This window comes from Sinocyclocheilus rhinocerous, unplaced genomic scaffold, assembly GCF_001515625.1.
Source record: "Sinocyclocheilus rhinocerous isolate Xijiao unplaced genomic scaffold, SAMN03320098_v1.1 scaffold1292, whole genome shotgun sequence".
Taxonomy (NCBI): domain Eukaryota; kingdom Metazoa; phylum Chordata; class Actinopteri; order Cypriniformes; family Cyprinidae; genus Sinocyclocheilus; species Sinocyclocheilus rhinocerous.
In genome coordinates, this window is record NW_015656599.1 from 530,315 (window position 1) to 545,072 (window position 14,758).

At 39.3% G+C, this 14,758-nt stretch overlaps 1 protein-coding gene across 1 annotated transcript; it reads left to right on the plus strand.

Moving 5' to 3' along the window:
• Positions 1–778: 778 nt before the first annotated feature.
• On the plus strand, positions 779–5,164 carry LOC107720349 (interferon-induced very large GTPase 1-like). Its single transcript, XM_016528028.1, has one exon. The coding sequence runs from the start codon at positions 794–796 to the stop codon at positions 5,162–5,164; it is 4,371 nt and encodes a 1,456-aa protein (XP_016383514.1). The 5' UTR covers positions 779–793.
• The last annotated feature ends 9,594 nt before the right edge of the window (positions 5,165–14,758 follow it).

Here is a 14,758-nt window from a genome sequence, read left to right on the forward strand (position 1 = left end):
GAGTACAGACCTCTGCTCTAGTAGTTCCGCGAATGCAAACAGTGAGCGCATCCTTCTCTCTCGTGAGTCAAACGCATGTGCTTCCGTACACAAGGCTTGAAGACAAAGAAGAGGATGACGTATTCCGCAGGTGCTCTTTTATACCCGCAGTCGCTTTATTGTTTACGTCATAGGCTGCCGCCTGCCAATGTCAAGTTCATTATCGTTTTTTCATTCATGCTTCAGACACCGGTCACGCTGGAGGCGTTCCCCTAGCGCCCTCTAGAGGACGCAGCGTGGAGTTCCCTTTCGAAAGGGAACAAAAAGGTTTCTTTATTTTTTTTTCTTTATTGTCTTTATTTTTTAAAAACCAAATAAAATCTTTATTTCAATAAATTGCAAATTATGTTTTAAGCTAACTGCTTTTAATTGTGCTGTTTCTTTCACAGGGAATCATAGAGAAGTATTCATTAGCTCAAAACAGAAATGAAAGGAGGAAAGAAATAGAGCATCTATTTCACATACTTTATCTTGATAAAAGGCACCCCTCTAAACTAAGAGCAGCAGATGTTCTTCAACTAAGACACATTCATTACAGTCCCATGAGTCTTGTGCTGAGAAGGACCTGATACAGACTTTCCTACAAAAACTACTGATGATGAACTACAGGGCAAGATACATTAAACCTACAGACACACAGCATGATGGACAACAAAGAAGCAATGACTTATTTGAAGATGAGGGGGATGCTGATATTTTCAGAGAAATATCTTTGATTCCTGAAGAAACAAACAGGAGTGATGCTATTCACCCAATGGACGTTCAGATGGCCGTGTTTCACTGTGCTGATAGTTTCCTGAAGCAGCTGCTGGTGACTAAACTGTCTCAATGTCAGTATGCTCTGCCTCTGCTTGTTCCTGATCCATTTACACAAGAGACTGAGTTTCCTCTTTGGACATTCAGACAAATCAACAAGAGCTGGAAGATGAAAGACATCAAAAATGAAATAATCGGTCAAATCCAGCCAGTCTGGAAGGCAGAAACACCGATGGTCTCTTTCTTCAGGTTTGACCTATTGTCCTCATCCAAATCTCAGCTGATGAACAGTCTGATCAATGAGAGACACAACACGTTCTTCCACAGGAACTGCCCAGGCAGCAGCAGTACCAGAGTACTGATGGATGGAGTGGTGGAGATCACCTGGTACTGCCCCTCTGGGAAAGACACAGATAAATTTGCTCAATGTATTGCGTTCTGTAACCTTCACGGTGATGCAGGAGACAACGAGAAACAGCTGCAGATCCTCACTGAAATGGCCTCAGTCAATGTTGTTATTCTACCACGACTTGACAAAAATGACAGATGTGCATCACAGATGCAAAACCTGTACAAGGACAGAAAGCCACTTATTTGTCTTTTTACTGAGGATAAATCTAGAGTAACTGAAATGAGGAACGGGAAATACAAAATTGGACTGAAAAACAGAAATCAGTCAGATGTATCTGAAGAACTCATACAAGCTATAAATAAATGCCTCTCATTCTCATCTTCAGAATCATCATCTGTTTTTAGACTTGAAGATGTGTCCAAGCACTCAAATATAAGAGAAGATGAGGATCATGACAACGACTGCAGAAGAGGGAAAAAAGCAGCACAGCAGATGATGGCTTTACTGAAGAAAAAAGATCTGACAGAAATCAAAGAATCATTTCTGCCCTGTCAGGGGAAACTGTGGCATCAGTGGTGTGAAAAGAACAAAGAACTACATCGATCTCAGGGAAATGAAATGGACATGGAAATAAAACAGAAACAAGACATGAAGAAATTCCGTGAACAGCAGTATAAATCTGACCTTGGTGAGTTCATGAAATTCTTTATTACAGAAATAAATTCACAATCTCCAAATGAGAAGATATTTTTTCTTAAATGGCTCGCAATCCTCCTGGATGAATACACCTCAGTTGACCTTTCTGCTCTGCATTACAAGTATGATGAAAAATGGTCAAATGTCTTAAAACTGAAAGAGAATAATGACAGATTTGAGCAACAGATTGCAACAAATTTGACCAATGAACAAATGGAACTTGATAAGATTTCAAAAGAACTTCAAGCTGCAACCTTTGGCTTGGAGCACATCCTAAGGGAGATCGGTCAGATCTATGAATCGTGTCAATCTGTGAATAAGAACAAGGAAGGCCTGCCGTGTGATTTTTCTTCTCTCGCGAGTCTTGCAGCAGAGATGATGATCTCTGGGTTTCCACTGGAGCTGATGGATGGAGATGCTGCTCATGTTCCTGTGGTCTGGGTCACTGCTGTTCTACATGAACTCGTCAAGAAACTGGGAGACCAGAGAGTCTTTGTGCTGTCAGTTTTAGGGATTCAGAGCTCTGGGAAATCCACTATGCTGAACGCCATGTTCGGATTGCAGTTTGCTGTCAGTGCTGGCAGGTGCACCAGAGGAGCTTTCATGCAGCTGGTCAGAGTTTCAGACGAGATGAAGATAAAAGAACAGCTGAAGTTTGACTACATTCTGGTTGTTGATACTGAGGGGCTTCGTGCTCTAGAACTTTCTGGAAGGTCAACAAGACATCAGGACAATGAAATGGCCACTTTTGTTGTCGGTCTTGGTAATTTGACATTGATCAACATCTTTGGAGAAAACCCATCAGAGCTGCAGGACATTCTTCAGATCGTTGTTCAGGCCTTTATGAGGATGAAGAAGGTCAGACTGAATCCCAGCTGCATGTTTGTTCATCAGAACGTTTCCGAAGTCACAGCCGGAGAGAAAAACATGGAGGGAAGGAGACGGTTGCAGGCGACGCTGGATGAAATGACAAAACTCGCTGCTAAAGATGAAGTCTTTGATGCAGAATGTTTCAACGATGTCATTACTTTTGACATACAGAAGGATGTGAAATATTTTGCACAGCTGTGGGAGGGCAGTCCACCAATGGCACCACCAAACCCATCATACTGCGAAAACATCCAAGATCTAAAGACAACGTTTTTTAGTCACGCCTCAAAATCAGATGGCTTACAGCTGACACACCTAAAAGGTCGTATAAATGATCTCTGGGAGGCTCTACTGAATGAACGATTTGTGTTCAGCTTCAGAAATGCTCTTGAAATCGCAACATACCGAAAACTGGAGACCGAATACAGCAAGTGGTCCTGGAGTCTCCGCAGAGCCATGCTGGATATAGAGAACAAACTCTACATCAACATAGAAAATGAAACAATTAATGAGGTTTCAGAAAGTGATCTTCAAGGAAAACTGGAAGTGAAAAGCAGAGAAGTAGAAAATTCACTGTCAGAATTCTTTGAGAAAGACAAAGATAAAGATATACTGATACAGTGGAAAGCATCATTTTATATCAGAATCAAAGACCTTCAGGAAAATATTGTGAGAGAAACAACAAGGAAATTAAATGAGATTCTTCAGCAGCGAGATATGAAGAAAAGGATTGATGCTCAGAGGACACGCCATGAAAATGATCTCTTGGAAAAGAGCAAAGAACTTGCAATAAAACTCAAAGACAAAGCAAACGATGAAACAATCTTGAAAAAAGAGTTTGACACCTTTTGGAAAGAGTGTGTTAAGAAGATTACTGCAGAAACTCCTCCGATCAAAGACATTAATGTAATAAAAGACATGAAACAACTCCTCAGTAACTATGAAAGTGTCAGTCTAAACGACTGGATAAGCAGGGATATTTTCTCTGTGCCACGTTATTCGGATTATGTACAGAAACTCAGAGGAATTACAGGACATACCTTCAGATCAGCTAAACTGAAGTTTGAGGTTGAGACCCAGATTAGAGCCTTAATCAATGACATTGCTCAACACGCAGACAAAATGATCATGTCATATAACATTTCAAAGACGGGCTACAACAAAACCTACATTCAGGAACTCGCAGATTATATCAAAGCAAGAGTAGTAGATTATGAGCAAGGTTCCAGGAACTTTGTGTTCACAAAGGAATTTTACATGGATTTGGTCATGTCCATCTGTAAGAGAGAAAACAAGGTAATTACTGACCAACACAGACGGTTCAGGGAAGCCAACGATCCTGTTTTATACTTTAAACAGAGGAGCAAAGAGTACTATAGTATTTTCCAGAAATACTGTCAAGGTGCAACATCAGCTGCCATTTTTGGGGAGATCATCTGTCAGAAACTGAAAGAGCCCATTCAACAGAGCGTCTACAAAGATACTGCCAGAGATATGACTAATGAAATTCAAATAAACTGTGATTCACTAAATGGAAACAGATCTAAACTAGAGAAACACATCCTAAAGACTCTGGCAGAACAGGAGAATTTTGACAAATACATGAATTACTTTAATAATCCCAGAGACCACTTAAAAAGTTTTGTCAGAGATGAAGTCAATCAGTACATCACTGGTAAGTTTGAAGTCAGCATTCGGCCCAAAATGGAGGAGAACATTAAATTCCTGCAGCAGAAGATCATGGAAGCGGCTCATAGAGCGACTACACTGGTCAACACGACCAGCGGAGATGTTCAGAAGTGGCTGAATGATTTCGCTCGGCAGCTCTCGGATGTGCTGATATTCTCTGTAAAGGACCTCAGTGGAGTGAGTCATGAAGGAGTCGATGATTTCAACCTCCTAGAAGACGTGATACGCAAATTACTTGGTTCAGTATCATCTGAAATACACCATAAATTGAGCACAGAGACATTTCCAGAAAATCTGGAACATAAAGACAGACCAGATGAGATTCTGATTGATCATCTCTGTCAGTGCTGCTGGGTTCAGTGTCCGTTCTGTGCAGCCACCTGCACCAACACTGTAGAAAACCATACTGGTGATCACAGTGTCCCTTTCCATCGAGTGGATGGACTCACTGGAAGCTGTTATGATGAAACAGAGTGTCTCAGTGCAGATTTTTGCACAAATTTAGTGAGAACTAGTAAAATGTTCTATACAGGTCAGTGGTTTCTGTGCAGAGAATACAGAAAAGCAGGAAATGTTTATGCAGAGTGGAACATCACTCCTGACTTCTCTGAGCTGCCGTACTGGAAGTGGTTTGTGTGCAGATTTCAGGAAGATCTGGAAAACCGCTTTGAGAAAACATTCCACATGTGGGATGTGATTTCATATGAATGGAGCCGATACTCAAAAGAGCAAGCTATCGAGAGTTTGGATGAATACATCTAATGACAAATGAAAATGACTCACATGGAGGTCTTTGATTCATAGATCACAGTTTGAAATGAGTTTGTGAAATTGAGGAGTTTTTGAGTTGTCAACCTTCAGGATTTTTTTGTCTATCTATGAATTCCTTATATGAATGTTATATATAAATTACGTATTTAGAAATGTTTGCTCTCTACCCCTTTACTTCACAGCTGTCCAAACCTAATTTATTAACATTTTTCAAAACTTTGTGAAAACTGATGTGATGTGTGCTGAAATAGTTTCATAACACATTAAAATTAATCATTAATCAACAGTTCTGTTAGCTATAAAATTCGAAATGTTATTTTTTTAATAACAGATCAAAAACATTATTTTATGAATTAATGAAATATATGTGTATGACTGTATTTAATATTATGTTGTGTAAAAATGAATAAATGGTCAGCATAAATTTAAGTGTTTGGCCTATATAAAAATAAATAGGATTTAAAATCCAAGGAGTCTGTTTAACTATCATGAATGGCCTGCAGAGGGCAGCAGAGCGGTTGTACTAAAGCTTCTATAAAACAAAGATACAATGGTGATAAAACATTAAAAACAATGAAGATTCATCCAAAGTTCTGTGATGTCATCACATTGATTGTCAATAAATAGGGTTTCTTTTGATTTTCATGGTATATTATCTTTAAAAAATCTTGATCTTAATGTGTTTTTCTTTCTCTTATAGATCTGTTCATGTGGTCTAAAGCCACAGAGAGTCTAACAAACACAGCAGTAACTTTAGGAGCTGATGTGAATATAAACTGTGATCTTGATATAGAGGAGATTTACTGGTACAAACTGAAATCACCTTATCCTCCAGTGTTGATCTTACGCACTTATGATAGCACAAATAAAAAGGACTATGAAAACAGCATCTTCAAATACAAATACTAATATACATTTAATTAAATATTTATTTGCATTAAAAAAGTCTTTGACACTAAATGTGTAGATCTAGAGATAAAGCAGACAAACTGCAATGCTGCCGTTTCCATGTGAGGTTTAGAGCACTGTGAGAAATTATACATTGATGTGTAAAGGTTTTGGAGAAACACTGCACTCAGTTCAAACCTCCACTCCAGACAAAGGTCAGTGACCCTGTTTGTCATTGGCTGAAAAGTGTCCCAACCAGTGGAAAAGGTTTCTGCTTTTGGTTTAATGCTTCAGTTGAGTTTAGCCACATGTTTTTTTCTGAAAACAAATTGTCACAATATATATTATTAAAATAAAAAAAATATATAATATTATAAATAATTATAATAAAAATGGCCATTACTCATGCCAGGTTGTTTCCAAAGAACCATTTCACAAACACACATTTACATGCTAAATCCTGACTGACTTTGCAATTACACATCGATATGAACAAAATATCATTAATCATTGAATTTGACAGTGATGCTTAATGTTTTATTGAGTTCATAGGGTCATAAACTCCTGAAGTGTATATTTTTACCTAACTAATAACAGTGGAAATATTAGATAGTCAAGACTTTAATCTATGTTCTCATAAAGAAACAGACTTTATAATCAATTTAAAATAATTTTTTATTGGAGTAATAAGACTGACAACCAGCCCCAGTCTCTCCGATACTCCAGATTTTACACTTTAAAACAATTACTGCAGGTTTTGACATTAAATACAATGTAAACCACATGATATTTTAAGAACATATTTTATTGTCACACATGACTGCTGTTGGCTTGCCAAATATTTTTACGCAGCAGCACAGTGTTACAGCAAGCGAGGATTGTAATTCAGATCCCTTTGCCAAACTCGTTTAAACACTCCATCAATCACTCCAACCACCAGCACCTTCTTCTTCATTGACTGCCTCCACTAGTCCCATGGCCCGACCAGTGACATACTCAGGTGAGGCGGAGGAATGCAGCAGGTTCCTGAGCGAGCCAAGATCACATACATCATCTCCTTACTGTCAGGTCGAGCATTACAGTGGGCAAGATAGATCTGGGATGCCGATGATCCAGTTACCAGCTCACTTACGGCATTTACACACCACTTTAAGGAGGTTTTTGGTCAGATTGCCACTGCTTTGTCCATGCACGATCAGCTCTACCATTTACGTCAAGGTAAATCGTCAGTTAGTTACTATGCCCTGCAATTCCGTACCCTGGCAGTCATATCAGTTGGAATGAGACCACACAGCTTCCTTCACCCTCCTCACCATCTGTTGCCCCTCCAGCACCTAAGTCAATGCAAGATGATACCTTTCATTTGACCCATGTGGAGCGCTGACGGAGAATACTCAACCGCCTTTGCATTTACTGTGGGGCTGAAGGACACCTGTTACCTAACTGTCCCATTCAATCACCACAACCACCGGTGAGTACAATCCAACTACCACCCATGATTGCACCATTGAATAGAACGGCTGTTGTTATAACCACCTCTCAATGAGCACAAGTCCTCATTGATTCTGAATCCGCAGGCAACTTAATCTCACTTGACCTCCTTCAACGACTCCAGCTCAAAAAGAGACCCTGCTCACAAGTTCTAAATATCCACTTAATCGTGGGAAAGCTGCTGGGCCATTGTCGCATCAGGCACTGTACCTCCAAAGTCACGCGCTGCATTGGCATAGGAATACATAGAGGAGGCTCTGAAACAGATCTTCATTCATTAATTCGTCCATCACCACCTCTAGCTTCTTCTTTGTGAGCAAAAATGATGGAGGCTTGAGGCAGTGCATCGAATACCGTGCTCTCAATGCCCAGACAGTCAGATACCGCTACCCTCTTCTTCTGGTTCCTGCAGCCCTTGAGCAATTAAGTGGAGCTCACATCCTCACCAAACTGGACCTGCGGAGTGTGTACAACCTCATTCGGATACGTGAGGGTGACGAAAGGAAGACCAACTTCATTACTCCATCAGGGCACTATGAATATCTTGTGACACTGTATGGACTGTCAAACTGACCCTCTGTATTCCAAAAAAAAAGGTTTTCCTGGAGTTCTTCCATCTATTTGTTATCAGCTACATCGACAACAACCTAATTTACTCCCAAAACCTGGGAGTGACGCAGATCCTCCAGAAGTTACGAGAACACCTTCTTTATCTAAAGCTGGAAAAGTGTGAGTTGCACCAAAATACCATCCACTTCCTCGGGTACGTCATTAACCAGCATGGCATTCAGATGGGCCGGAGGAAAGTGCAAGCCATCCACGACCAGCCACAACCTACCTTCATCACAGACCTTCAGTGCTTCCTGGGCTTTACCAACTTTTACTGCCAATTCATCGCAAATTTCAGTCAGATCTGCACAGCACTCAACACATTCCTCAAGGACTGGCCCAAGTCTCTGTCCTGGAACCCCTCGGCCACAAAGGCATTCCACCATCTCAAAGAATCATTTTGTACAGCTCCTATCCTAGCACATCCTAACCTAGCACTTCCCTTCGATGTTGAAGTCGATGCTTCCACTACCGGGGTAGAAGTTGTTCTATCACAGCGGCAGGGTAAGCCTCCAGTCCTTCATCCATGTGCGTTCTACTCCTGTAAGCTGTCTCCAGCAGAGCAAAATTATAATATTGGTAACAGGGAGCTGTTGGCTATCAAGGTGACTTTAGAAGAATGGGACATTGTCTGGAGGGAGCCAAACATCAATTCGAAGTCATCACAGACCATCGCAACCTTGAATATCTCCGAGAAGCCAAACGATTGAACCCAAGGCACGCCCGCTGGGCTCTCTTCTTCACCTGCTTTGACTTCATTGTCACCTACAGGCCAGGACAGAAGAAACCTCTCCCTCTTCCGTAGTTGATACTGGTGGCCTAATATGGTGGCCTCCCAGTATGTAAGAGGATGCTCAGTCTGTGCCATCTTCAAGACTCCATGTCACCTTCCACAAGCACAGTTAGTGCCACTACCACTGCCTCGCAAACCGTGGTCCCATATTGGATTGGATTTTGTCACAGACTTACCCTCTTCTGTATCACATACCATCACCTTTGCTGTGGTGCAAACTGATTCCACTAAGAGGTTTGCCTTCTGCCTTCGAAACTGCCAAAATGCTCTTACAGCATATATTCTGTCATTTTTGACATCCAGAGGATTGGGGACCACAGTTCATCTCCCGAGTGTGGCAGTCATTCTTCTGGTTATAAGGTATCTTCCTGAGTCTTCCAGGTACATTCCTCAGACCAGTGGCCAGACTGAGCGAAAGATCCAAGAAATTGGGAGATACCTGGGGTCCTACTGCCATGATCACCAGCACAGCTGGAGCCGTTTTCTTCCCTGGGCCAAGTATGCACAAAATTCCCTCCATCAGACCACCACTTGATTAACACTGTTTCAATGCATACTCAGCTTTCAGCCACCCCTGTTTTGCTGGTCAGGTGAGCCGTCAGATGTTCCAGCTGTGAACCACTGGTTCCAGGAGAAGTAGAGGGTCTGGGATTCAGCTCATACTTATCTACAACGAGCAGTACGAAGACAAAAGAGCTAGGCCGACACACTGTGATCTCCCATACTCAGTACCATCCAGGACAGAATACCCTAGACCCATCTCTGCTAACCGAATTTCATGCAAACCACCCCAATCATCCAGCTCCAAGAGGACGAGGTCGTCCCCGTTGTCGCACTGTGCAGTCATTGGGAGCCGCCCGTGGAGGGGGGAGGGGTACAGTCACGTTATTCATCCACCCAATGCCAGATTCCTCAGCTCTGCCTACCTGATCACGATCACCGAAATTCTAATCCAGCACACCTGCACCATAAATCTTGTTGTTACCTCATATGTTTCAGTTTACCTGGCTACCTACCTGAACTAACAACCTGGCATTAATCCTTCTTCCATCCTCTTCAATCCTCTACATCTGCTATTCCCTCAGTGACGCTCTTCTGCTATCTGCAAAGACAAAAGATTATTACTCATCAGCTAAGTCATCTTGATTGCTCATCTTGCTTATACTTACTGCATATACCTTACTTACCTCACTTGTGTGTTTTTACAAAAAAACAGACTAGTATATTTCAGTCATTACAACTCTTGGGATAGATTGTAAAATCTTTATTAATGTAAATAGAATGTACATAGGTTTGGTCTTGGCGGATTAGATCTGCTACACTGCTACTTCTGCTGCTGCGGAGCAAGACTTGATTCTGCTAAATGCTCAGATCATAAAGTTAAAAGGAAACATGCTGCTGCTGCTAGAGAGAGGAAGATCCCCATAGGCAGATGGTGCTGGGGAGGTGGTGGGCTAATATGAGGACACACATAGCACGCAGACATGGCATTCCTTGAATACGTCCTGGTTATATAGGTAAACTGTAATGAGTACATGAATCCAATTGGCTGGGAACATTGAACTGAATGAACCAATTAGAGCACAAGTAGAGTTTCATGGCTGAACCAAAGTCACTAGAAGTCAAGCCTGCATCCTTTAGACAAAAAAGCGTAACGGCTGATGCTAACGCTTCCGCTTTGGCAGTACGTGGGAAAGGAGACCAGAGGCCTTTTTTTTTTTTATTGGATGTGGAGGAGAGGCTTCAGCAATTTTGCGACTTTGGCACTAAGAGGGTTAATTAAATATTAGCTTAGTTATTACCAAATCTCACTCAATTTTTTTGCAGATCAGGGGTCACCAAACTCGGTCCTGGAGGGCCGGTGTCCTGCAAACTTTAGCTTCAACTCTAATCAAACACACCTGGTCCAGCTAATTAAGGTCTTACTAGGAATACTAGAATCAAAGCCACTAGAAGGCAATCTTGCAACCTTTAGCCAAAAAAGCGTAACGGCTAATGCTAATGCTTACGCTTTGGCAGTACGTGGGAATGGAGACCAGAGGCCGTTTTTTTTTTAATGGATGTCAATAGAGGAGAGGCTTCACTACACTGAATAAACAGCTTTTTAGAGGAAACAGCTTACCATTTGTGACCTTGGACCACAAAACCAGTCTTAAGTCGCTTGGGTATATTTTTAGCAATAGCCAAAAAAAACATTGTATGGGTCAAAATTTTCGATTTTTCTTTTATGCCAAAAATCATTAGGATATTAAGTATTGATCATGTTCCATGAAGATATTTTGTAAATTTCCTACTGTAAATATATCAAAACTTAATTTTTGATTAGTAATATGCATTGCTAAGAACTTCATTTGGAAAACTTTAAAGGCGATTTTCTCAGTATTTCGATTTTTTTGTACCCTCAGATTCCAGATTTTCAAATAGTTGTATCTCGGCCAAATATTATCCTATCCTAACAAACCATACATCAATGGAAAGCTTATTTATTTAATTTATTTGAAATTGACTGGTTTTGTGGTCCAGGGTCACATTTAATAAATCGACAGCCTATCAGCTACTCTCCAACATGTTTTACACTAAGCAGTAATTTTGGATTTTTTGGAGTTTACACCGAAAAAAATGGCGTTTTATAAGAGAAGTCACTGACTTTTTGCGACAGGTGGGATACAGCTTACGGCATTTCTCATTCATTCCTATGGTATCCGTAAATGGCTATTGAGTGTCGCACAACTCTGACTGAATTTCAATGACGTCAAGGCTGTAATGTGACTGGTTATTAAGCACTTTATGTTCGTTCAGTCTTTAAAACCACTGCGTTTATGTTCTGTGGAAAAAATGTAAACATATTAACGTGACAAGTTTGTTTCAGAAAAGGAGTCAAAAGGAGACAAAGACTTCATGAATGTCAGCTCTGGGTTTGATCCCAAGCATATAATTCACATGAAAGTGTGATGTTTACAGCGAACAGACATGAAAATTAGAGAGAGTCAATGAGTAACAGCTGCACAACTGCAGTAGGCCTATCTCCTTTAAATCAGGTTAAATTCTCAAATTGAAAGTTGTCAGAAAACAAATCAAATTTCATAAATTATTTCAGGAATGTAAAACTGTGTAAAATGACTAAATAACAGTGCTGTGAGCATGAGTTCAGCTCTGACTTCCTCTCTTCTCTGTGGGCTTGAGGTTTCATAGTGTTTCCGCTCACAGTACGAGATGTTTGAATGATCACAGTATAGAAGATATTCATCTGGATCAGACGATGAAGATCATCCAGCTTTTCATCTGTGAGTTTATCACATCACATTTGATTTATAAAAAGGTTTTGATTTAATGTCTTAATAAATGTTTTGTTTCTCTCATAGATCTGTTCATGTGGTCTCAAGCCACAGAGAGTCTAACAAACACAGCAGTAACTTTAGGAGCTGATGTGATTATAAGCTGTGATCTTGATATAGAGGAGATTTACTGGTTCAAACTGAAGTTACCGGATCCTCCAGTGTTGATCTTACGCACTTTCAGTAGCACAAATGAAGGAGTACAATATGAAAACATCATCTTCAAACACAAATACTCAGTGAAAACTAACAGTCGTCTGTTCATCAGAAATATCACCACTGATGAATTAGGAGTTTATTATTGTGTGAAAACTAGTGAACCACTAAAATTCAGCAACGGCACCAAAATCTCCATCAGCGGTGAGTAATTTTCATACTTTTATATTTTTAAAGTTATTATATAACTTATATGATTTATATAAAATTACTTATATTGGTGTTCCATACATTACATATGAAAATGTATAAGATTTTAATGTTTTTCAAATTGTCCTGTCATTCTGCCAGCATAAAAATGGCTAATATCGGTCTTAAAATTAAATAGAATAAAAATGTCAATTTTTACAGATTTTGTCCCCAACACCAGAAACCGTGGCTAATTGTTACCATCATCACCTCTGTCCTGAGTGTTTTTGTGATCATTGCAGTAATAGGTGTGTGTTTTTCAGATTAATTTAGTAATTCAGCATAATAATGTATTGATCGAATTGTTGTTATTTGTTGAAAGTGAGTAATTTTCATACTTTTATATTTTTAAAGTTATTATATAACTTATATGATTTATATAAAATTACTTATATTGGTGTTCCATACATTACATATGAAAATGTATAAGATTTTAATGTTTTTCAAATTGTCCTGTCATTCTGCCAGCATAAAAATGGCTAATATCGGTCTTAAAATTAAATAGAATAAAAATGTAAATTTTTACAGATTTTGTCCCCAACACCAGAAACCGTGGCTAATTGTTACCATCACCACATCTGTCCTGAGTGTTTTTGTGATCATTGCAGTAATAGGTGTGTGTTTTTCAGATTAATTTAGTAATTCAGCATAATAATGTATTGATCGAATTGTTGTTATTTGTTGAAACTGGCAGAGAAGCTGAAATGGGTTTCTTTGGATTATGACTATTTCTTTGGTCAAACTATTAGCTGCTGTTTGATTCGTGACATTATTTAATGAATCTCAGTGATGTTTAATTCACTGCTGTTTCAGCTTTGATAAAGAGCTGTGCAAACTCCACTAAAGCATGTGAAGAAGAGACCAGCAGAGACATGAATGAGCCACAGGTGAGTCATTTAATACATAGAAACATCATCTTACCATCATCTCACACATTCACTGCTGTTTCTAATCGCAGTCACAGGTTAGTGATTCAGATCATCTGAAAAACTGGAATTGCTACTATTCTGTAATATATAATAACATCCGTATTTTCTGTTTTTTTTTTTATGACTGTTATTTGAACAACATTAACATACAGTAATGTTTAATGTCGGGCTCATCGTTTCTCTCTCAGTTTGCTGAAGTCGTTCTGTTGAAGCATCTCAATGGCAGCAGCTCTTGTCAGACCGTGTGCAGCTTCTCTCTTCTACAGTCAATAACAGATGAAGGCGGTTCAGGAGAGACCGAGAATCTGAATGATTTCTGAGAAATGCTTTAGATTGAAATAAACAGTGTTTTAAATGTCAGTTCATTCGTGCTTTGAAAACCTGATGGCATGAACAAATTGCATTTGAGGTGAAGAAAACCCAGAACTGAGGTACAAAAAAAAGTATAGCAGTTTTAGAACCTCCACTCTAGACAAGACCCTGGTTGTCATTGGCTGTCAAGTGACCAAAAGAGTGGAAAGTTTCTGGGTTTGGTTTTGCGCTTCAGTTGAGTTTAACCACATGATGTAGCCTTTGCTAAAAGCAAAAAAGTCATATATAATAATGTTTATACAAATACTCTAGGTAAGGTAATACTTGTTCAAAACAATCGCTTTAGCAAAGTCTGTACTTTCTGTTTATTTTGATAAAATAATTATTTTTTGTTCAATATATATGGGCTACTGTCATTAAAATATGTTAATATAAAATACAGAAACAAACTTATTTTAAAAAGTAAAGATTCTGAAAGCATTGAAAGGGATCCCGTGCTTTAATATAGATTTACAGTAGTAACAATAAATCATATTTTATTAAATTATATTATTAATATCATATTTTTGTTTCATAAGATGGACGCCCAACTTAATATATGATATTTACCATCTGATTCTATCCATGTCAACAAATGGAAAAACTAGCCAGCTATTTATTATCATGTTAATTATTGTGCCTTTCGGCCCAACAGCAGGGGTGCTTTTTACCCCAAATACCATACTTTTACATAATCTTTATTAAAAACCTGTCGCTTTAATTGCATAACTGAAAATCATTAACAAGACCTTTGTCTCAAAATATAGGCATATTCAATCATTTT